The following is a 25,838-nucleotide window of genomic DNA, read 5'->3' as shown; positions in this document are numbered from 1 at the left end:
ATATTGGCAATAGTCCCACTTTGAGATCAAAATAATTGGCCTTCATTATTTGGTCATCTGAGATGAGATGAGGATCCTTCCTTATGTAATTTCTCGGCATTTTAGTGTAGGTATTCTGAAAGATTGAACAATTTTTGATATTTTTATTTCATTTGGGGTATAAGTACGCAACGGGGGTAAACGTACGCGTGCGTACTATTAATCTCGTACTCTTACCCCAATCGGCAAATATACCAAATAATCAGTCACAACACACACGTTAAATACTTTTTACGAATATGATAAACTTAGGTCAAAACTACATTAAATGAACAATAGAAATATAGTATACTTACTGGCACAGAGCTATCCATTTAACTACAGCACACTTTTCCGTGGCATACAAATTAAACGAAATAAGCGTGCTACAAGTATTCGGCGACGTGTAGCGACCAGTACTTAGATTGCGTCGGCGCGGCACGTGGCTCCTAAACGGCGACAGTAGCGCCACTCTATTTTACAAACACAGACCTCGGCTCCTCCACCCCTGTCGGAGATCGGACCACCGCGTACTTTTACCCACCGCGTGCTGTTACCCCGAATGACTCTAACGACAAAGCAAATGACAAACTGGCTCCTACTTATTTCCAAGTTTAATTCTTACAATGAAGAATCAGACACAAAAACTACGATAAAACCTAACTATTGTTGACGATCTATCCATAGATTTTATTTAATGTTACACAAAAAAAGGAATGAGCAAAAAATTCGTTACACGCCTATAAGTATTTTGAGTTGAATCCAGTGTTTATGTGTCCGGAATTAGAAAAGTTTTGTTTCAGTAGGATTTAAGGCAGCTATTTATTAGTTTTTCGTATTCTGTTATCATTTAAATCTACAACAAATAACTACCCATCATAAAAACCTTGTGTTGTGAAGAATTTTGTATGCAAATCTTACAGTAGGTAGGTCAGAGACAATGATTTTGCTTAATAAATTTTAATAAATGAACGTTACTTACCAATTCGTCGGCTTATTCGGCAACTTATTTGATCAACTCGTGACGCCTTTCAAATTATTTGTATGTTAACGGCATACAGGTGATAATTGATGGCAAATAGTTATTCACATACCGCACATTATATCTAGAAATTAACACAAAATATAACAATAGCACAACGATTCCTACTAAAAAAATATTACGAACTCATAATTTTAAAATTAAAAACAAATCACACGGTAACACTGGCTTTATCACAACTTTGACTTAATTTCGTTAAAAATAAAAACGCACAGAAAAAAACAAACGAAAATCGAGTGCGTCGAGTGTAGTTTACGCGGCACGAATCTATGGTAATATGCACGTTCCTACACTGAGTATTACTTTACGTATTTTTTGACCAATTTAACGAGACCCCCCTCAGCAGTGCATTATGCCTCGGACCGTACTAAACCGCGTGGGCCGATTCGACAGAGAGTTCTTGGCTATTGGTCGGTGCAATTGTAAGAAAAGTCTACCGTAATATTTTCCTTCGACCTTGCAAGGTAATGTCTGGTCTTAACAACGGCCAATACAGTTCTGCTCATGTCTGACAATGAGTTTGTTGTTATTTTAATTACCTGCTGTAGAACGCGTTACGTTTTCGATACCATCAGGTGAATGAAATTCAACTTTATTAATTACGTTTTGTACGTTAAAGGACGTTATGCAATTAAGACAATGAGTGTCGTCAATTAGGATTTTGAAATGTTAATGGTTGAATGATTAGTAAATGCAAATAGTTTTGATTTAATTGCTGGTGCTTAAGTAGGTATGCAGTACTATTACTATTACTCCATCCCGAGATAAACTTCACTGGCTTGGTTGTTACTGGCGACCATGCTGTGAATCCTGGGACATTGGCTACACAGGAGTTGCAGTGGTGGGAACAATAGCTGGGAATAATTCCGTAATTAGGTATCAGACGTAGTTTGATGATCAGTAGATACCTATTATTTGGATAAACTGTTTTTATGTGCAATATTATTATGTCAGTTACTTTTTCACAATCGCAACGAGGAAAAACATCTACGTGTGACACTACAAAGAAGTCCTGATGACGGATAACTCGAAGTATGTTATTATATTATATTATGTTGTTTACAAGAAGTATCGTAAAAATAATTCGCAGTGTTGATAACAGTAAAAACGTACAGAACATACCTATTCAGGATGGACACCATCAGTAATCTTGAAGATAGGTAACATACTTAAATCTGGATCACAATTCGAGTTCGCTTCACTACGTTGTTACGGCTTCCAGTTAACAAAACAAACAAAGCTAGAAGTATGAACTATGACTTACCTTTTCATTTCATTTTCAGAATTTTTCAGGTTTTTTACAGCTTCAATGTATAAATAGCTCCAAACTTAGCCATTGTAGAAATAGGATTTATGACGAAGTGATCTTATAAAAAGTTAATATCTAAGGCTGAGTTGTACCACCTAACTTTGACGGTAACTATGACGATAACCGTACTTTTTGTATGGAGTTTGATAGATTTTTGAAGTTTGTTAAAGTTAAAGTAAGATGGTGCAACCCAGCCTAAGGGTTTCGTATTCCAAGTATGGATTCCTGAAACAACTTTTAACAGGGAAGAAACATATTTAGGTATAGTTATAAGGTATAGTTATTACTTCTATTAAGTATAGGCGTTAAGAACAAATAAAAGAGCAGCACTTACCAGTGTTGTTTAATGACATTTGATTCCAGACACAGACAGGAACCGACTCGGCACCGTCAGGATGGTCGCAATCTCCACCGGCTCATTAACTACTCAACCTTGCAGCGGATTAATTCTTGCACAAGGAGATGCATTTGTGGCGAGGTTTGTGATAAACAACGGCATATCAAGGTAAACAGTGTGGCATCTTATACAGTTCTAATAGGGGCTATTTTGCAACTAAAATGTATAGTCTGATGTGCTGTTTCTGTAAATGCCATTTGTTTTCAACAAAGGGAAATAACCCTAACGCATGTAAGTAGGATATCATTGCGCTTCACATTAAGATCCGTATTATGAAATGACATAGAAGTAGGTATTAATTTACCTAGACTCAAAGACAGAAACCGTTAATAGTCATTTGAAGTGTGGAGTCATGTTTCAAATCCATCATGAAAACGATGTACATGTCTGAAAAACCAGACGTAAATATTTTCAACACTTTGTCTCAACTAGGAATCGAACCGTCTAACTGGAGCTGGACCATCAGTTAGTCCAGCTTCACAGTTCTAACAGCGGTTAGTAAATCATATAGCAAATTGATAATCTAGCCTAAATTAAGGATGGTCTTTAAAAACGAAGTATACTTACTCGTATATGAAATATTCAACTCTGTGAAATTCATGGATTACTAATGTTTGGCCAAAAAACGTTTCCCAAATTATCACATCGCAAACAACGTTTCGCAAATTTTCATTTGGCAAATTCTCATTTGGCAAAGCAACTTATTGCAAACTTTTAATTCGCAAATGTTTTTTTTGGCATATTATTGTTTAGCAAATTATTGTTTGGCAAAGTTTGGTTTGCCAAATGTTTCATTAGGCAAAAATATTTCACGATAAACTATTTACAAAATAATGAAATGAAATGGTTACAAATTAGCTTGTGGTTATTATTTTGTTTAGTGGGGAGTTAATATAAAATTTGTTCTACATTAATTTCCTTATTTCATTCTTTGTATCGAAATTTCCAAATGATTCAATAACAATAGAGGTGATTCTAGCGCTCGGCGGCCGCTGCCGCGGCACGCTTCGCTCGCCTTCGCGCATTAAGGGTCACTGTTCTAACCTAACCTAACCTACTATTTTATGCAATACCTACTTTTTGCAACCATACTATTTTCTGCAATGTTTTACATAAAATTATTGTGTAAATGGCAACACTGGAGAAATTTCTTCACCCAAGCGAAACCTCTTGACAAGACACACAACCGCCTCATACAACTCGACTTTCCAAAATGTTGCCAACTACTCGAAAAATGAATTCCAAAATTTCGAAATTTTCAACTTTTTACAAAATGGCCGCCCACGCCGCCGCCATCTTTATTTTTTGACATTTCGGATTTTTCCCATAATCTGGGTCGTATGTCCGACCAAACCTCATTTTTATTTTTTTTCTGCCACAATTCTTTCTGTCTGTCACTAACTTTAAAGACACCCATGTCGCAAAAAAAACTTTTCCCCATAACTTTCAGTGTTGCCAGACTTTTTTGATAAAAATGGTGAAATGTCATTTGGGTCCCTAAATGTCACCAGACTGCATACCAAGTTTTTGGAATTTCCGGAAATTTCCATTTTCTACTATCCGGGGCCGTGGTGGAAAATTTTCTTCCAAAATGGTAGTTTTTTCCGATTCATGGCAACACTCGAATAACAGACCAACAATCGCCCGGAACATTGTACCCCACTCCGGTGTCGCCATCTGCCGGAAAATTGCTACCAAAGTTTGGGAATTTTTTGATCGCAACAAAATGGCCGACGGCTCAGCCGCCATCTTGTTTTTTGATAATCTGTAAATGTGGCCTTGAAGCAGACTATACAAGTCACAAACACTCAAAATAATTTTTCAAAAACAATGGCGCATCTCGGAGTGACACCTCCCTAAAAACACCCCGAAATCGCATTTTCAATCCAAGATGGCGGCGCGGCCATTTTGTTTTTCCGTTTTTTTCTCAATTTTTTTAACACATCTTGGCAACTCCAACAAACTCCCAAAAAAGAAAAAATTCAGGATGAAAAACAAAAAAGTTGGAGTTTCAAAAAGTGCCGCCATTTTGTTTTTTGGTTCAAAAAATGTGGTAAAGCTGTCAGTCAAAAAATCTAGTTAAAAACAAACATTAACAATTTTACCCCTCTCCCCTCTAAATACCCTAAAAATACCCCTGATCAGTGAGTCAGTGAGTCAGTCAGTGGTAATCGAGCTTTATATATTATAGATTTGGGCACGGCCAAGTCCGTCGCGTCGCTTAAATTAAATTTTCTGACGGGTCAGAGTTAAGTCTACGTTTGTTTAATTTAGCTGGCGCTTTTGCTTTTGCTGGAGCTTTTGTTTATATGAAAGTAGGTTTGAATAATATAAGACGTAATAAATTATGTGAAGGATACGAGTTTATGGAGTATAGAGTTTGGAAAAGTTGAAAACTAGTATTTTTTCTCGAATAATGTGTGCTTTAAATTTTTTCTAGTGTAAGTAGTTTTAATCATGTTTAGAGGTCGTCGTCGTCTCTAAAAGGTTATATTGCTATTTTAACTCATTGGATTTGTCTCATTTGGGGAATGCATCATGAGTAGAGTCTTATTAAAAAACGATGCCAACGATTTAAATTTCATTCTGTATATTAATGTTACCTACAGTATTTCTGAATATAAATTCTAATATCCAACAGACAAGACAAAATCAGTTACAAAAAGACAAAAAAACCTTCTTATTGTTACCGATTGATTAGTAACAAATAAGCGTCTGGCAGCTAAATCAACCGATGTTGCCAGTAATCTCGCAACCGGCGACTTTTTGTATGTTTTTCGGAAACTTTGATTAAGCCAGCCGACGACGGAAAAACGACAGTATTTACCGGCGTAATCATTCACTCGAACTTCACTCATAAAAGTCAATCTGTCTCTGTCGATTGTGGTTACGTCACGGGAGTCGACGGGAGTTTTTACAGGGTTTATTCTGCAAAACGGATTTGATATCTCGACTCTATCTCTCTCTCACACATTTATGGTTAGTGATAGAGACAGGTAGCGGCGTCTGTAGCATTTTGCATGGTAGGCCATTGATATGGGAGGGACAGAATCAATCAGTATTATGATTATGATGTAAGTTGTGATAGAATTCTTAAGCTATTGAGTAGCTATGTCGATTAGGGCGACTGCATGAACCGTTGGTCCGCGTACCGGACCTTAACACCAACTAGGTCGGGGGTTTCAATCCCGCTAGGGGCAATTTTTGATGAGATCAGTAAATTACTTATATTCAAAAGAAATGAATCAAGTATGTGTAAGTGTATGTAAGTGGTCAAATACCTGCCTTGTTATGCATAAAAAAATAAAAGTTAAAATAAGCAATGGTCAAATTTGACAGATGTCAAATGACAAGTGGTTAAATATCAGAAAAAAATGATTTTCGAACAATGGTTAGCTTGACTTATAGTACATTTTTAACTATTAGATAACATTTTGTTAATATTTAACCATTAGTAGCAAAATTTAACAATTTGTTATTTTAACTATGAATCAAGAAACTGGGCCTTAGCAAAATAAAAATGAAAACTGTGACTAGTGAAATATGTGACAGTCCCGTAGCGATAATAAAAGAAATCCAAACAGTCACGAAACTGTCTTCGAAACTGAATAGAACAAGTCAAGTCCTGCCCAGCGGCCATTGGCATTGTTCTAAAGTTTTCAAATTATCTCACTCGAATAAATACTAAATTAAGTTTGGGGAGTTTAGCAGTACAAAGGATGGCAACGCCTACGATTAAAATTTTCGGCCTCTATCTGGGTATATTTGGGTCGAGCCTTGGTTTGGCTTAATATTAAACATTCTACTAATACTCATGAGACTTTATGAACTAATATGGTGAATTAAACTACTGTAATTTCATGCTGATAGCGTCAAATTCGATGTGTGATACGACTCTGGACATAAAGAAGAAACAAAACCTATAACGATGCTTCTACAAATTATTTTGATTGATTCAAAATTTTTAGTAAACGTTTGAGAATATGACAACTATCACGATGTTACTTTGTATAGCTAATAGAGACTCTGGGACTGTAGCACATGTCATTCGTTAATACTCATAAACTGGCTATTGTGTAGGTAGATACCTAAATATCATAGGGTTTAAAGAAGCGATTGCCAAATCGAATGACACATTATTATGGTCTACTAGATGCAATTAATTTAAAGATTAATCTTCCATTATTCTTTCCTACCGCTCTTCTAATTGCTTATATCTTTATAGCTCTATCATGCTGAACCACAGATTAATAGTTACTAGCTGAACGATGACCCACAACTACCAAAACGCAAGTAGCAAAAAAAAAAGGACATAATAGGCTAGATGACAAAATTTCAATTATTTGTCCGTCAGACAGATATTAGAAAATATTAGACTCATATTTTTTATTTTCTTTCATGATTAAATAATAACAGTGCTACATCGAGTTGAAATGGCGCGATACGTCATGCTTGAGTAGAATTTTTACTCAAAAGTAACGTCACGCGACGTTTAAACTCAATATAATACTGTAATTATTCGATTATGGAAAAAAATAATAAATATGAGTCTAATATTTTCTAATTATCTGTCTGACGGACTAAATAGAATTTTGATTTCATTACCCAGTCATCATCCCTATTATGTAACTCATATAAAAAATGTCGCGTTGAGACTCGTGTTTCTGTATTATAGCCACAAAAAGTTGACAACACCAGCTTATTCCAGTTGTTACAATTGGAATAAGGATGTGTTGTCAACTTTTTGGCCACTTTGGGTGTCACGAACTATTTGACGCTGACTGTAGCTACGTTATATTCCAAAAACTAAATAATTACCGTTCACTCACAGGCACAAACCGACACGTGTTCCATTCGATACTCCATCGATTACGTGCTGGAAACTTGCGATGCCTTTAATTTGCAAATAGGGCGGGGGCGGATCGATTCGCGATTACTCGCAATTTGCTCGATTACTCCGCCTTTGATTGAATGTCGTCCATAAAGGAATTACGCCGATTACCGGAATGCTTTTGCGAGTCACTCGATATTCTGACGAGAGTGTAACCCGAATACGTATGGGACTTTCGAGTGGCGTTGAAATCGAATGCAAATTTTTGAAACATTTTATATACGAACCTACGCCATGGAGTGTTCAAAACATAAAAGTGACCACCTCGATATATCTACATATAATATGAGAATGAAATCTAACTACAGAGGTAGTATTTATTATTTATATTATTATTTTAGTCAGTGGTAGTTCACTGATAGACTTAATAAAGTAGAAAGAAACCTCGCAAACCACGATTTATCGCCAGCATCACTGTAATGTTCCACCTTTCACCTAGTTTCGTACGTAATTTTCAGCAGAAATACCTTGCTCTTCAGGCACTGTGGAGGCGTCAATGAGTATTTGTGACGTAACTTACCACAATCTGCCCAGCTGGAATCGGATTCCCAGTATTTTTCTCCAAAAGACTATTCCGCTGTACCTACCTATTCCCTGGAACCATGTCCTACTTTTAATCCTAAAAATATTCACACTTCTCTCCCGAGGGACGCGTAATAGCATTTCTTTGACAAACCCGCACACGAGTGGAGCTGCGGGGAATGACTAGTTCATAAATCTAACTCACGTCTCACTTCACTGCGCATCGTTCTAATATTTAGCTTGTATTTTAGCATAATTTGTTAATTACTATTGTAATGTTAGGGCTTGTTCCCAAGGAAGGAGACATCCCGTTTTTGCAGGAACTGTTTTGCTGGGTCCCGTTTAGTAGTATACGTGTTTTAATATTAACGTTCACACGAACATCCAATTTGCAGTCATCATCATCATCTCAGCCTATAGGACGTCCACTGCTGAACATAGGCCTCCCCCAATGCTTTCCATGTTGATCGATTGGTAGCGGCCTGCGTCCAGCGCTTCCCTGCTACCTTTATGATCCAATTTTCAGTGTCCCGCAAAAAACTGTTCCATCCGAATTTGCAATTCGAATTTCAATCACACGTCATGTTTGTTCAAATGCAATCTAGCATTACTGTATGCCGCAAAACTGGATCACCCTTACAGTTGAACTCTATTCAGTTTCCTACGTTACTACATATTTTTATATTAAGCCTATTATGTAAGTTTTGCGCGAGTTACGCACCGCCTCGAGGCTGAGGCTTACCTACTTATGTTCTTTCTGCCTTACTTGAACCTTCTAAAGCTTGTACAGTCAGCAACTATTTATAATAACTTGCTTACTTACAAATCTGTTATTTTTCATGTAAATGGCATATCATATGTGCCTGCGAGAAACGACATAAACTATGTTTATTGTTTATGCGTTATTTTGAGGACCCCAGGCCCTGAAAAGGCCCTTAAATTAGAAAAGAATTTGAATTAGAAATTCCGAAGATACTTCTGTGACAGTTCAAAAACTATGATTGTTTGTTAAATTACTGTAACATAACGCAAGTATGTTTATTTCGCTTTGAATCCGAAATACCTTGTCTCGTTAAAAAGATAAATAAACAAAACAGAACCGTCTCATAATTCAATTTACGACGTCACAAACCGGCGGCACAGTATTTTACCTAACGATGCTAATGTAGCCAAAGCCAGCCCTGCGGCTGCTAGTTTTCAACTGGGTATTTTCATGCGGCAAAGAATTACGTAAAAGGATCTTTCAGAGGAACGCTTTGGGGTATTTGTCACTTGTAGAGACGTAAAAACTTTCTTGGCATCAGTGGCTCCACTGGCTCCATTCTACACGCTGATTGAATCTGCGCCTTTTATGCTTTTCGACAATGGAACTCAGGAGCTGTCGATTTCGGCACAAATGAAAGGTGTACAGTGTGTGCTGTCGAGAGTTTATTTGTCACGTTTAGTGGTGTATTGCCAGATACTAAGGTTTCTTTATTCTATAAAGATCTTTGTGTAGATTAACGGTTTACATTGGCAGCCTATAAATATTCAACGGGAATTTTTACCTTAATTTAGTGTGTCGCGAAATTAGCACCAGGCTGTATTCCAATACTAGCGGCCGCCCGCGAATTCGTACGCGTGGACCCTGTTTTACCCCTTAGGGGTTTAATTTTGCAAGGTTCTTAGTGAGCACCTACATTCTAAAAGGACGCAGGACTACACGCAAAATTTGAGACTCCTAGCACTTGATTGATTATATTGACTGACTCACTCATCAATGAGTCAGTCAATCAGTGACCTTTCGCTTTTATAGATATAGATACCAATATTGAACTATATTTCTTTTGTACCCAGTAATTCGTTCACTCTCGAGAGAAAGCAAGACAGCATCGAAGTACGAGTGTAGTGGGTCTTCTGTACTTATTTAATCTGTGAAAGGTTTCGATTTCGTACGACGGTACTCTCGGGTAAGTCGTATTGGACGTGTTCAAGTAAGTTATAAAGGTATAGTTGTTTGTTCGTCTAGAATCTAGATGTAGTTCTTTACCTACATGCTTAATGGACTGTCACTTAACGTTTGCGAGTGGTTACGTCCTTTAGAAAATATACATTCATATGGCAACTACATTAGGTTTAAATAAAGAACAAGGTAACGTAAAATTAGTACAAATAACAAATATAATGTTTTTAAAAATTTGTTGTAGATTGATAATTGTTTTTGGCGGACTTTTTTCAGATACTCGTATATGTAGAAAGTGACTGAAAAGAACAACGAAAGAACTAGATGGAGAAACAACTCCTACCAGAGCAGGACAGCCCTCTTCTACACAGGAGTACAGGATCCTATAGCCCTATCCTGATTGACTCTCACACACACATTACACTCAAGTCAATATACTTAAGTTATCTTAACATTACTGTTCCTACATGCCCTGAGTATGTATACAGGGCGTTGATTTCAATCCTCGCCATATTTAGGGAGTAGGTTAAGTAGCTTATTCTGATCACAAATCAGTAACTGTTCCTACATGCCCTGAGTATCTATACAGGGCGTTGATTTCAATCCTCGCCATATTTAGGGAGTTGGTTAAGTAGCTTATTCTGAAAAAAAAAATTGACTTTGAAAAAAAAAAAAAAATGAACTTCAACTTTAGCTAGTCAAAGAAAAATACCTATTTACACTACCTACTTTACGTGGCTACCTTCAGTAGGCTATCCGACATAATGAGCGAGCAATCAGCGTAGCTCGATGGTGTCGCAGTGTAAACGTATTGCAGTATTTAATTGCGAGCCACAGCAGGTACACTTGATGTCGCACGGAAAATATTCGTTAAAAATTCCACTTTCGTTTGTAATTTTTTTGGTGGATAATACGTTTATATAAGTCATAATAAACCACCTAAATAAATAAGGCAAGGATTGAAATCAACACCCTGTATAAAAGGATTCTAATTTATTACCTAATAACCTGTAGTCTCTACCTAGGTCAAACAAGGCTATTGATTTAGGTTGGCTTGTTTAAGGTCCACAGCTCATTCATTAAAATTACACCCAGATTCAAAGACCATTGTGTATTTTGCGAAATAACCCTAATTTATAATTATCTCCTGTTCCAAAACAAAGCTATCGTAAATCACAGAACTTGAGCCCTTAATCGAATAACTTTGGTAATTATAAACAGGCAGATTAACTCAAAAGTCAAAAACTGAACGGTATGACTTTGAAAAGACTTTAGTTACGCAATTGTGTAGTGCAGCTAGGTGGAATAGGTCCAGTTAATACTTATGCACTACATTAATCAAATAATATTCAATAAAAAAAATCTAAAAATCAACGCCTTATTCCCAAAGGTCCACGACCCATTGTTTCAATAAATATAAGTTCATACTTTGATTCCTAACGGGCCCAGAAGCTTCACGACATTAAAATAAAAAAGCATTTTGTAATGGTGAGTCCACTCCACACTGGGCGAACGGACTCGCGCGACACGCTGGTCATCCTGCTCACCCTGCTCTTGAGTGAGCAGGATGTCGAGTTTGCCGCGCGAGCCTGTTCGCCCAGTGTGGACACCATTAGTGTATTTTAAAATTTCATGGACATGGTGGGAAAATAAGAACGACAGGAGTCCTTAAGACCTTTGGGAAAAATCCCAATCAACATCACTTAGCTCCAAACAGTGCAGAGCTTCCTAATACCTAGTTCATTCATTCGTTCGTTTTACTAGTTAGTCGTTCATTCATTCATGTTTATGAGATCTGGAGGGCATCCCTTGCCGACAGCGTTGTCAAATGGCTTTAATTTTACCCCAAGTCTTACCCTAAATCCCCTGAAACGAAAATTTTACATAAAAATTATCCAGAAATTTCACTTATTCATAATAAACCTATTTTTCAAGAGAGGTAGAAAAATATCCTAAATTTTAGGGAATCCCCCATTTCCCATCTGCTTTACGTCGCTCACCGTCCTCATAGACAAAATTAGTAAATTACCACCTGTGTACTATCATGAAATCGCTTCACAGACGGAGATACTACTTTTAAAAATGCTCGAGCGAAGCGATTTCGAAATTATAACTGTCTCTTTGTCTAGGACAGTGGGTTCTCAACCTTTAAGTCACGAGGGACCATTTTACCAAATTTCTGTCTTTTCAGGGACCACTTTTTTTTCAAAATCCTATGAAAGGGGAGGTCGATTTCTCGCCCACTGTGCGCCGTTTGCGTTGTGTTGACTCGACTCATCACGTCACGTCACTAGTTTATTACGATGTCTTCGTGGACCATTTGGAATGCCTCCAGGGACCACCAGTGGTCCGCGGACCACCAGTTAAGAACCAGTGGTCTAGGAGGAATGAACGCGACAAGCAAATTGTAAGAAGCGATAAAACTGCTGCCTCTACCTGCATTGTGGCGATTGTTTGTTTGTGTTAACGTTATCAGTTATCACGCTTATCATTATTATCATGCTATCGACTTTCACCGATCTCATTCGTTTATGAACTTATCACGACTGATTATACTTGTTGCCAATTCGACTTCTTTTGGCTTTATTTATATATTTTTTACCCCACATCTAGTAGTTGTCTGGGCATAATAATAGAATTACCTAATAGTTTATTATAAGTAGTCTGCGCCCACAAGGAATTTAATATCCTAAGGGTAGGGCTGCAGAAAGCGGCCTGCATTTGCATTTTAATAATCATCATCATCATTTCAGCAGTCGTCACTAGTAGCGCGTAAAAAAATTACATTAAATGTATGACGGATTGTACAGCGCCCCTAGCGGAAACTTTCAAGTACTAAAATTTTCATAAAAAAAAATTAACGCGCTCACTAGTGTAAACTCACACTAGGCCCTCAGATTGGCCGATTGGTAGCGGCCTGCATCCAGCGCTTTCCTGCTACCATTATGAGGTCTACCTATGTTTATAATAATAATGGTTTTAAACTTTTAATACATTCTTAAAAATATATTGCAAAAAAAAAATTCCTTACATCTACGATTCTACCAAACTCATTAAATTCGCCCCAATTCTCAAAGCACTCGTAACGCACCGCTCGCAAATAAACCGCTACACCGTGTCGCCCGAGGCGCCTGTATCGATTACTCGATATATTCCGTCGAAACGCGACACTAACGAACACCGTCTTCGGCGCTGATCACGTTCCTAATCAGAGATTTGTGCAAATTGGAAAAATTGAAAAACATCAGCTTTTAGTTAGAAGTAAATGGAATAATTTTGACCTAAATGAACTATTCGTGATATCATTTTAACTATAAACTACAGCAAAATTCCTATTGAAACATAAAAACAATTAGGTATTCAAGGTCTATACGAGTAGATAATACAATTTAACAGCTCATTGAAGACTTAATAAGGGCTTAAATTGAAGTGTTCATTACAAAAAGATTTTCTTGGAATTACTGGTTACCATGGTGTCAACGAATTTTGACTTTCAGCGCTTTTCCGTTTCTTGGAATTTAATTGGCTTTATTTTATAAACCAACCAGTCTGCCCAACGCGTGGAGTGGGGGGTGCAGGCCAAATCCTTCATTTGCCTCTGGTAAATTAGAGAAAACGAACTAAAGTCGCTGAAATAGCCCGACGGATTAGCAAGTTGAAGTGGCAATGGGCAGGGCACATAGTACGCAGAACTGACGGCCGGCAGATGGGGCAGCAAGGTTCTGGAGTGGAGGCCGCGTACCAGAAAACACAGCGTGGGCATCCACCCACAAGGTGGACCGACGACATCATAAAGGTAGCAGGAAGGCGCTGGTCGCAGGCCGCTACCAACCGGGCAGCATGGAAAGCATTGGGGGAGGCCTGTGTTCAGCAGTGGATGTCCTATGGCTGAGATGATGATGATGATAATGAATTAGGGAGGGTCTTGTCCTGCAATGGAGACTTCATAAACTGATGATGATAATTTATAAAAAATCATGGAAGTAACCTTTTGTTTCCTCAGATTGTTCTTGATTACATAATATTATTTGCGTAACGTTGTTTTGCATTATAAAACCGATAAACGTTATCGCAATTTCATGTGTGGTTTTACGATAGCTTAATCTCAATTTTTACTTTGCAAAACGCTTTCTAAAGTAGGTAGGTTACCGTTTACCGTGGTCGAGTGGTTAGAGTTAGACTCTCTCAATCTGGATGTCTTGAATTCGATTCCCACGTGGGACTTAAAATAGTTCGTGTTGTTGCTATGATATTGCTTGACTATAGGGATTGTTGATAAAGACGGATCTAAGTAGAGATCATAAAAAAAACTATACAGTCATCGGGTCACCCAAAGCATTCTAGCTGCAAGTTATTTGAGCTGTGTTTTGGTATACAGTCTGGCAGTAAGGGTGCCTTTGTATTTGAGCTGTGTTTTGATATACAGTCTGGCAGTAAGGGTGCCTTGTATGTACAATTATTACGAGTTTTATTAATATATGTACAATAACAAATTAACATTCAGTTTTCAAGAAGTTGATATACCTATAAATCGTTTATTAAACCGCAGCATGCATTCTTCGTCGAAGCATGGCACATCGGTGCTATTTGCATGCAAATATATTTTATTTTTATTTTATTTTATTGTTAGGAAAACAAACAACATTCTATAACACACATAGAGTTACCAGTTAAACTTGACATTTGCCAAAAGAGTTTTCAAAAATAGTTCTTACATTAGGTATCGTTTTTGGAAATCGCTTATTTATTTATAATACCTTTAATTTCCACCCGTGGTTAACTGTAGCTATTTTGAAATATGTCACTTTTTAAATTTATTTTAAACGAAATTTGAAATAGTTTAGGGTTGTTGCATGAAATAATAATAGGCAAAATGGTGTGAAAACAAACCTAACTTTAAGTGTAACCATATTTTATTACATAATACAAATATAAAATGTTTTCCACGTGAAATTCGACCCAGAAACTGTAGTTATTTTTATTTTCATGGAGGACATCGGGTCGAGATATACTTAGCACACATTATATTATTCAGCAGAAACTTGGAAACTCTCTTCGTGCCTGTCAAACTGTCAGTCTGACGGATTCCCAGCTAATCCTGTGCTATAGACCTTGTGTGTATCAGCGTAGGGCTTAAATTGGAATAGCGCTGTTTCCGCTGTATGTAATACAGTTGACAGCGGAATTATATGAATGTAACAGCGTAAGAGTAACCTTCTGTGAATGTGAAGTCGGACTCAAAATAAACGCAAACAAAAAAATCAATGATTTGCTATATTTTTTCCCATTATGTGTCCTGAAAAGAAAAATAATATAAAATTGACTTAATAAGTACCAGTAAACATAGTTAAAATATTTTTAGCCAGTAAATCAACCAGTTAAATATCTACAAAATATACAAATAGCGAATGTATAATGATTAAGCACGAAAGCACTAAATGTTGTGTTTACATTTTCGGCCAATCCATAATGGATGGATGTCCAACACGCAATGTCTGCACTAAATTTTATTGCACGCATGACTTTACTCAGGAATCATGAAACTAACAAGATGATTTATCAATTTAATTAATCCATATATTTTTTAAGTTAAGTAAATGCAAGATAGTGCGTGTATGGTTTTTTTTATAAATGTGAGAACAGTTAGAAGAAAGATTTGATATATTTGATGTGAAATAGTATGATATGTTTGTGATCCAAATAAATCAGCATTAAACTGGCATTTTTTTTTAATTAGCCTCATATTTCTTTTCGAGCGTGCACGAAATTCGTCAAGGCTGTTAATGTACATTTTTTGTTGTATATTTTAATATGAACATGTTTTTTTTTTCATATTTTGGGAAAGTGTTGTTTGCTGGAATCCGTTTCGCATTTTATAAAAAAAAGTCTGTAAAATATGATGAAAAGACAAAAAAAACGTTTCAGTTAATAAAACAGTGATATTATTAGAACTTGAGTTTGGCTTAGTCTACATCGTATTAATGTTTTTCAGTAAGATTGCTTCAAAAGAAAAGTGTATTTTGCAATATGACCTTACATTGTTGGCATTGTTGCGCATAATGGAGCTGTCTAAAACAGCATATAATATTTATATTCCTCGAAACGTACACTGCAATTCGCCTCGCATATATTATGTTAATTTGCCTCGTTTCAGCTGTGATTTCAATATATTTCATAGTACACACGTGTAAACCTTTATTTTTTGTTACAGGTAAATATCAACAATTCAATATGGCACAACAATTCAATATGGCAAGCGACGTATTTAAGTAGTAAGTGATTGATTTGTATTAATCTATTTTAATTTATTTAAATTTGAACATAAGGCAAGCTTAACGTTTTTAACTTAAACATTCTCAACCAGTTTATCTTCGGGTTAAGCAGAAAAAATTCGTTTGGCGGTGCTATGCCCTCCAAGAGCTAAGGATGTGCTTGTATTAGAAGTGGGTTCACTACAATACTTGAACTAGCGCTTTTGGAATCTCGAATCCGCGTCCGACGTCGACACCTTTGGGTTAGTGTCTCCTCCTGACAAATTTTCTGTTACTTCCATAAATTAATGATTATCATGACACATAGATGACATAAGGAGATGCGTATCTACGCTCTACGTAACTGATATCTACCATATATTTTTTAAACTTTCATGGAGGCTCGTAATTAAGGTACAGGGTAGCAATCCCGTCAATATTATTCTGGTATCTACCAATTTTCACATAGTATAGCATAAAAATGTAGTATATTAAATAGTTATTTCAATTACGACACATTCTTGCGATGTTTTACAACTGAAAACACATTAGACCCGCGTTTAGTACGCGATTTCGGAGTTGAAAGAAAACATAAATCTCTCCACTCACTCATCTCTTAGGTATTATTGGCCTTCTCGATAAATGAAGAGATAAAAAGTTGATGTATTGTGTAATTTAAATTTTCGTCCCATGACATTACACATTTTCAATTTAGGTGGATAAATGAATTACATACTTCATTCAAATTAATAATAAAGATGTCTTGGATTTGGTGATCGATGTAGTTATTTTTTTCCGAAATAAAAATAGTTTTTGACTGGCTTCTGCGCGCGGCTTTATCAACAAATAGGAGTAGGTATGTACCTACGAGGGCGGCACTGAAAATTTCGGGAATCAAGGAAGTGAAACAACATTACTATTTAAAAATGTATTTATTGCTTTTTAAAGTATTCTCCGCGAATATTGACACATTTTTCCATACACGAAACCAATCATTGAAGCAACCATTGCATTCGGAAGTTTGGGTCTCCAAAATGGCCGTTTTGTAGGCTTCCACAGCTTCTTCAGGTGATGAAAATCTCTGACCACGCAATTTATTCTTTATTTAAGGGAAAGTATAGAAATCATTAGGGCTTAGGTCGAGGCTGTACGGCGCACNTTTGGCAACATAAAACATTTGCTATATAAACATTTGCCAAGTAAAATTTGGCCAAATGATAATTTGACCAAATGAATTAGTTGCGAAAAGTACAGTTGCTAAAAGTTCATTTGGGAAATGAAACTTTGGCGATAAGTTGTTTGCGAAGTGACATTTGGCGAAAAGTAATTTGGCCAAACGGAAGGATACCGAAATTCATAGTAGGTAGGCAGGTACTTATCGATTCGAATAGTTCAAATGATTTTCCATCCAAGTCTTTATTAGTCAGACATTAAAAGAAACCTTCGACTACGTACAAAATAGCAGTATTGCAATTTCAGTGCATATCATTATGAGAATTATCTCCGTTTTGTAATATTACACTTAACGCGTTAGAAATTGCCTTCACCTTGGTATTAAATTGTCAACTTTAGCTTCCATTTGTAGTAAACATTATCCAGATAGGGCTACCAATACTGAAAATATACTAGTTTTATTTATTTACAAATTGTGTTACATGCAACTTATCTTAAGACTATTCATGATCATTTTCAGTTAGTCTTTTCATCCAAATTTACCAAAAGATTATCCCAATTCTTGGATACCGAAAATTCCTTCCCGTATGACCGTTTACAGCGGGAACAGTTCGGGAAACACTAGGCGGATGGCAACCCTACCAGGGGCTGACCTTGAAGAGAACCGATTTTTAACTAATGCGTCATTCCTCTGAGGTCAAGTTCATTATACTGGTCATTACTAGTGAGCACATCTCTAATGATAATGAGTAAGAAAGGAAACAAAGTGATATCATCAGGCACACCATGATTAGAGCATCATAAACATAAGTGCGCTTTATTGTTTTATAGCTGCTAATCAAATTAAAATTGCTGGAAAAAGCGGTCAGCAAATATAATTAAAATGATATGGGCAATGGGCATAATTTTGCATGGACACTAATTTTGGGATTAACTTTATACTGGATTTTCTTATCTGATGACCACAATTTTGGGGAAATAAACCTTATTCCATTCCAGGAAATACTTATTTCAGTGTGTGAGTAATATTGACATCCTGAAACTCGTAGTAATTATCAGATCTATTACTGAAAAAAAGAGAATCTTTCACCTCGGCGGAACTAGACGCTCGAAAGTGCCATCCTTATGTTATCGACATCCCACTAGCTCGAACAAAGCGTTTCGCTAACTCTTTTCTGTTGTGAACAGCTAAGTAGGGTTTAGGTTTTCTTTAGGAAAAATGCGTATAAAATAATACGGTGATTGAACTCAGATTTATTGATATAGCCATAGAATAGAACCTTCAAGATTCTCAGGAACCAGCTGTACACCTACTTAAGACCGTACACTTACGTATCTATACTTACGAAATAGGCCTACTCGAGAAGCCCAGATTATACCTAGCTGTGTATATTACGTATTTTAGTCAAACTACTCAATTAAAGTTCAAGTTACTGTCCAATTAAAAATGAATAAGGTAAGCGAATGTAGATCATAAAAAGGATAATAAAGCAAGATAAATCTGTAATGAGTGATTTGTTTCACGACTCGGCCAGATGTGGCAGACATACGTTACATGCTATATGACATAGTTACGAGTATGTTATATGCGCGGGTTGGCTTATTGGACAATAAAACGAGCTACGATACGGTTTTATTCCGTTTTCGTATTGGATTGGCATTTATTGGGTGTTGTTTTGCATTATTATGACGTGTGTTTATGGGCCATTGGAATGACGAAGGGTTTCACTGCACGTGTTTATGAAAGCTATGTTTTTATATTTTATGATATTTTTCTTTCTGCTTAAAATTTTAAATTGACTTTTTGAGGAAGTTTACTTATGTCCTGTAGTGCATTGTGTCATGAGCAAAATGATGACGACGAAATAGGTTACCTAATATAGTTAGATCTCCTAAGCTGACTTAAATAAAGTTAAGACCTGGTTCGTATCATCGTAGCTACGAAAAATGATTTTTTTTAAATTTCATTTATATTCTACTAGTCTAAAAGTTATAATTATGACTTGTAGGTCAGATAGGTATGACTCTAGTTGTATCTTCCCTATGAGATCCAAATGCTGCGAGATTTGAAGTAATCTGATCTTCTAGTTGTCTGGTTCGTCATCAATATATCTGTGTAACAATCATAATTTAATTTTGTAACTTGATAACAACAGGTCACATCAGAAAGCAATCCCAGATCCCCAGAGCTATATTGTTTTTCAGGACGAGTGTTGGCTGATATAAATGACATCATTCCGCCCAAACGACCTTCAGAAGACCTAGTTCTGAGTTCACAGAAGTTATTTCGCATAGGTACCTATTTATTGTTCCCTAACCAGTGCCTCCGAAATCGTCGTGCCCACTAGTAAATACTATTAACGAGGGAACACAATCGGAGTGTCGTCATTGCAAACGAGGCATATCCTGGCAATTGAGAGGGGTCCTTTGCGCGCGCGCTCCCAGTCTCTCTCAAGTTCGCGTCAGGCGGACATCTGCAGGTGAGTTTCGTCTTATTTTGCACAATATTTATATTTCCCGCATTATAGGCAGGTTTTCCTGCACTTAACTGTTGTCAATCATCTTCGGAATTGATGAGATTTTCCTGAAATGGGATTTTTCTATTGTTAATTTCACTCTTGCAACTCTGCAGGTCTCCAACGTAATCATTATTGAAACTAATCAATTTAAGCGTGAGATGTTACCGGGATAAGTTGATTTGACTGAAAAATCGAATTGTCAGAGTTTTCCTAAAATAGGATATCCCCATTGTTAACTTTCACCCCTACAAATCTACAGTTCTGCAAATGTTTTTACAGCTACAAAAACAGTGCGATTTTTGCCGTGCTAATCATACATCTATAGAATAGGTCATTATTTACATTCCACGTGGTACAAAGGTGTTAATACCTATTGCTACATGCGCACCTAAACATACTGAGCTTGTTTTTATAAGACTGATTTAAACAACGCTACTACTTATTACCTATCATTATTGCATTTATCACCTGAGAATCAATAGCAGTAGAGCTATCATTATGAGATCTCACAAAATCGAATATCACTCTCAGATAAGTAGACAACAATGTTTACTTAGGTATCACATTAGCAAAGATAATGTGTAATTATATTCTCGTAAAACATGTTAGTTACCTGAACTAGTAATATCTATTTCATATTTAATTTGGTCCGTAACCATTCCTGTAAACATGTGTGCTGTTTTTGTTTCTTTAGCGGGTATTCCCGCTCAACTATTTTTACAAACCTTCGATTTTTTTATAACAAATTGACAAAAAAATAAAAGGCTCTTTTAGGTTTTCAGAATGAGATTGTGCCGTTTTTTCCTATGGTTTTTATGAAAAGACGAATGTAAATAAACCGTGACGCGTTTGTGCAGATCAAAGGAGCGCTGAGGACAGGATGTTTGTGTGGGGCGTCGTGACCGCGGGCCTGTGCCTCTGTGTGGCGCACTGCCTGCCGCCGGATAAGGTTTGTTATCCCTAGGGCTGTCCATGGGATTTTTACCACTTTTCAGTATTTTAAATCTCTAAAAAAAGGGCAAAATGGATTGTCATTTCACCTCGCCGTTTCATTGTTTATTTGCCACAAAGATAGGATTGACAATCCCTAGAGCTTTGCATCATATTAAGTTTTCCAGGTGGAGTAGGAGGATACCCACGGTCTTTTGTTGAAATTATTTTTTTGTGATACATTATCATTGCTTGTATTCCACTGTTTTTGCATGCTTTTTTCAAGTACGATGTACGACTAATGACTTTTTATTAGTTTATATTCGTGGCTCATTAAAGTTACAAAGTAAAGTCAGATAGTAAGAGTAAGAGGGCAGAGGTAGAGTTAGTTTCTATTGCTAGCAACAGAAATAAGTTATGCAATGAGTTCTCCTTTTTCAATTCATTGCTAACCGGCATCTACCACTAACGTGGTTTCTCAGTTCATCAGTCTTCCTTACTCTTGTCCTTAAGTAAAAGTTTTTTCGTTCAACGTCGCTTTAGTTCGCCCTTTGCAAGGACGAATCTTTCATCTAATGGGTGTCACTTTTCATCCATTTTTCTACAAAATACCTTAACGAGGCAACCCTATCTGGAGTGCCACCGGATCTCAGCGTCATTTAATGGAGGCACTTATTTTGAGGCAATGGGCTATTTGGGGCACAATAGGTACCACAATAGGGTTTTTGAAACATACGCAGTACATAAATGGTAGTTACCTTCCAAAGAATAACTCAATAAGCGCTTTTTACATTTAGGATTCACATTTTGCTGAAAATTTGGATGTAATTTTGTATCAAAGAATTAAGACAAATTACATTATTTAAAGACGATAACTATGCTCATTATAAACATCAAAATGGTCATTAACAACTATTGCGCCCTAACAAAATAAATGTAGAGCAACATTTGCCGTGTTGGGGTACAACGTTGTACTATTTCAATTGCTATCGCAATGTCAATGCTGCCGTCATAACAAAGGTAGTTTGTTTTTATAAACATGTAGCCGTATCAATCTTTTTTATAGTGCTAGGTTGGAAAAACCCTAAGCAGGAAAGTGCACCTTCAATATGTGAGAATTATTAGTACTTAGGAAGTCTTTTAAATCTCATATCTTAACTGTGGTTGGACAAGTCGATTGCGGCAGATCATACTAGATTAAACAGCCCTAGAATTTTATCAGCTTTCAAGGTTACGTGACAATTGACGATCACATCCTAATCTTTAACAAATGGCTGCGGCTTGACAGGCCGTGACGTCATAATAAGTCGATCTAGAACTGAAGGAGGGTCGGGAGAGGAGTCTTATGTTTATTATCAGCGTTGTTATGTGTGCTAACTGTACATCAGACTATACATGTGGTTGCGAAACAACAGCTATTTTAATCTATATAGGATGCAACCATACAACAGTAGAGTGTAGCCCCTGCCTGTATGATAAAGTTAGCCATACGGCCATGATTTTCGTGGACGACATGTATAGCTATCAACATAACTCTGACTCAGTTTATTGACAACAGATAACAACGCTGTTTGGAAATGAAATTGTATTTTCCAATGTTTATTCCCAGGTGTCAGCAAACCACATCATCAGAGCGAGAAGCATCGACCTAAACAACAACCATGGCCTGACCATGGAAACACGTCTGGAAAAGACTGTGATGCCAACTGGCTACCGCTTAGAGCTCGAACCGTACCTAGAAGATGGCCTGTTCAAGGGCCACGTCAGCATCAACATCACCTGGCTGAAGGATTCAGACGAAATCAACATTCACAGTGGACACGATTTAGAAATCACTGAAACTGAAGTTAAGGCTCATATTCCAGCTAATTCGTAAGTAATTTAGACTGATTCTTATGTGTATAAGAAAATTACACTCACGTGTGTACATAATGATGAATGACATAAAAACTATTGTAAAAATAAATCCCGATACATAACACGTAATTTGTCTAAGGGTATGACTAGATTAGTGAGGTATCTTATGATTCATGTGACCTCTATTTATGTATGTAAAACATGTCAAACCTTTACTGCACTGCATCTGCTAAAAGCTTCATTTTCTTTCAAAATAATTACAATTTAAATCCAAATGAAATACAAAGGAATGCGTACGACTTCTAATTATAAGTACCCGATAAGGTGGCTCCAAAGCAGTATGAATTGGATTATTCGAACAACGTGAACAATCTCGACGGAATGAGTCAACGATTCGACCCGCTTCGAGTTTAGCTAGATGAAAAACGGTTTTCAGAATTAAAAATATTTCACTTTATTACCTCACTCGAGCCTGGTGTTTCCGTGAATTTGATCGGTTCATTATTATTCACACAACGTCGTGTTTTTGCAGCTTAATTTTGTTGTTCGTATTGATGAAAGTGATTTACAGCTGTATTTTTCCTAAATATTCTATGGACTGTAACTGTACCTATTAAGAAATGAAACAATACATTTTGGCATTTTGAAAATGCGACATTGGGTATTTAAAATACATATAGCTGTATTTTGGGTTTCAATATTAGGGTTGGTTCTACCCTACCATCTAAAATAGGACGGTATTAAATGTTGCTGTTATGACTCTATTCAAACACATCGCTATTTTTAATTAACGGCAAACTTATTAGGTACTCCATTTTGTAATGGCTATGAGTAATTGTAAAATGCTATAGAAGTAACTTACTGATGTTAGAACATTTAGGCTGGGCTGCACCATCTTACTTTAACTTTAACAAACGTCAAAAATCTAACAAAGTCCATAAAAAAGCACCGGTTATCGTTACAGTTACGGTTAAGTGGTGCAAATCAGCCTTAACAACTAGGTACTCTGTGATTTGATACTATTATAGTGGTCTTGTACTCATTCTTACCTATGTTGATCTACAGCAGGGACCTCCAGAAGATTTCAGTCAGGAAAGTGGTACCAGACCTGAAGAAGCCATTACTGACGATATACTTAGAGAAGTCGGTGCCGGCGTCGTCTATAGGCCATCTTCTCATCAGCTTCAATGGGAACCTGGAGACTGGGTCCACTGAGGCGTTCTTCAAGACTACGTACACCACGGAACAGGAGGTTGAGAGGTAAGCATAGAAGCATCCATTGTCCAAGAGTGGCAAGAGCTAAAAAGAATAAATGGACTTAATGAGTAAATACCATAAAATTTTTATTATCATCTAAAATATGTATGTCTGACTTGGGTAAAACCCGTATTTTTTCTCGCACTAACTGGATTAAAAATTGTAAGTGGTAATTAAAAGTAATATCCTCAACTAAGTACTGATACTCTCCCTACATCAATCATTATTAATTTCAGCGTAAGTCCCGTAGACTTCCATTGCTGAAAAAAAGCCTTCCCTCAAATCTTCATATCAGTAACATTATAAAACCTGTAATAAAATAAAATCTATAATCTCAGTAGGTACTTTAATTGTATGTAGTACATACCGTAAAATTATCGGGAATCGCTTACTATTTTAAATATTCTGTGGTGGTAGAGGAATCGGGAATCCCCTGAATATTTTACGAGGCAATACGAATTCACTCAACAAAAATGTAGTTCGAATCTTGAATTCTTCTAGGGGTCCAATTCTGCTATACTATATCCGCATTATTAGCTCTATATCTCGCTTTTCCTTACGGACCTAAGGCGAGTGAATGAGACAGGTAGAGCCGAAATTACGTAATGCGAAATATTTTCGCAGAGTAGGGTTGAAATGCTTGGGATTGCTCAAGCCCCTAGAAACTTATAGCTATACCAATTCAAAGGTAAAAACCCTTACCTACATTTTCTCGGCAATAAAATTCGAGGCTCTTTATCTTTTTGTAATGGGCTGGGAGAGATTTATGAACTGAGCATGTCATAGGCTTACGATTTATTTCAACGCTAAATACTACCCTTATCGTTCGTTAATAATGACCAACATAATACGAATCTTAGGTAAGCCTCTTTTCATCCGATTACCTTTTTCTATAAGTCATTTTATCATTCAAGTAAAAAGAGCAGATTAAGATTATTTCTTAAATAAACTTAGTACGATACGATTTTATCAAGAAAAGACTTCGAAAATGATTTTTGAATGTGTCTTTAGTTCTGTGTTCGATTCTCCGGTGGATCGAAATGTTTAGGATCTAAGATAACTCAGTTGGTGTAGCTAACCTACAAGATAAATACGAGTAAGATACTTTAAATACCTTTTAATAAAAGTAATACATTTTGTAGGATGGTGGCGGCAACGCAGCTGCGTCCCAACAACGCCAGGAGAATGTTCCCCTGCTTCGACGAGCCAGGGTACAAGACGCCGTTCGACCTGAGCGTGGTCCGGCCGAGGACTATGATCGCCCTGAGCAATATGCCTGTGGCTAGGACAGAGGACATGTGAGTAGACTTCTCTTAGTTTGGACTGGAAATCCTAAGCATTTTTTTTTCAACATCATCGTTACTTAAGTCATAAGACGTCCACTGCTGAACATAAATGTCTACCCCAATGATTTCCATGACCGATTGGCAACGTCCTGCATTCAGCGCCTTCCTGCTACCTTTATTATCCCTAAGCATTTAATTCCCTTAATTTCGTTGCAAGCCCAATGATAGTTCAGCTTTCCCTTGGATGGGTCAAACTTGGTCATCAGTGCTTGGGTTTTTATTGGCAATCAAGCACTAGATTCTGGCTAGCTACACAGGAGTTGCAGAGGTGGGAACAGCTCCTTTTACCCAGAACATTGGATGGCTTGTTAATATCTGACATCAAGGTTGGCTTGTACCTTAAGCTGGACTCTACTCGGACTATGTTTGAAGGCTTCTATGACC

General features: G+C 36.8%; 1 protein-coding gene across 4 annotated transcripts in view; it reads left to right on the top strand.

The window, feature by feature from the left end:
* Window positions 1-1,286: 1,286 nt before the first annotated feature.
* The window catches only part of LOC114350764 (aminopeptidase N), a 39,280-nt gene continuing 14,728 nt past the window's right edge, over window positions 1,287-25,838 (top strand). Inside the window, exons 1-5 of one of the 4 annotated variants that reach the window (XM_028301692.1) lie at window positions 1,287-1,635; window positions 2,733-2,847; window positions 22,604-22,866; window positions 23,920-24,111; window positions 25,251-25,406. In XM_028301692.1, coding sequence (XP_028157493.1) covers window positions 1,565-1,635; window positions 2,733-2,847; window positions 22,604-22,866; window positions 23,920-24,111; window positions 25,251-25,406 — 797 coding nt within the window. In that variant the 5' untranslated portion in view covers window positions 1,287-1,564. Of the gene's footprint in view, window positions 1,636-2,732; window positions 2,848-19,794; window positions 20,026-20,921; window positions 21,014-22,603; window positions 22,867-23,916; window positions 24,112-25,250; window positions 25,407-25,838 lie in introns of those variants that run through there. The other 3 variants (XM_028301683.1, XM_028301709.1, XM_028301700.1) reach the window with 3 other exon arrangements.

The sequence above is a fragment of the Ostrinia furnacalis genome, unplaced genomic scaffold (assembly GCF_004193835.3).
Source record: "Ostrinia furnacalis isolate ACB-3 unplaced genomic scaffold, ASM419383v2 OfSCF0076, whole genome shotgun sequence".
NCBI lineage: Eukaryota > Metazoa > Arthropoda > Insecta > Lepidoptera > Crambidae > Ostrinia > Ostrinia furnacalis.
Note: the sequence above shows the minus strand (reverse complement) of the source record. Positions and strands in the feature narration are given on the sequence as shown.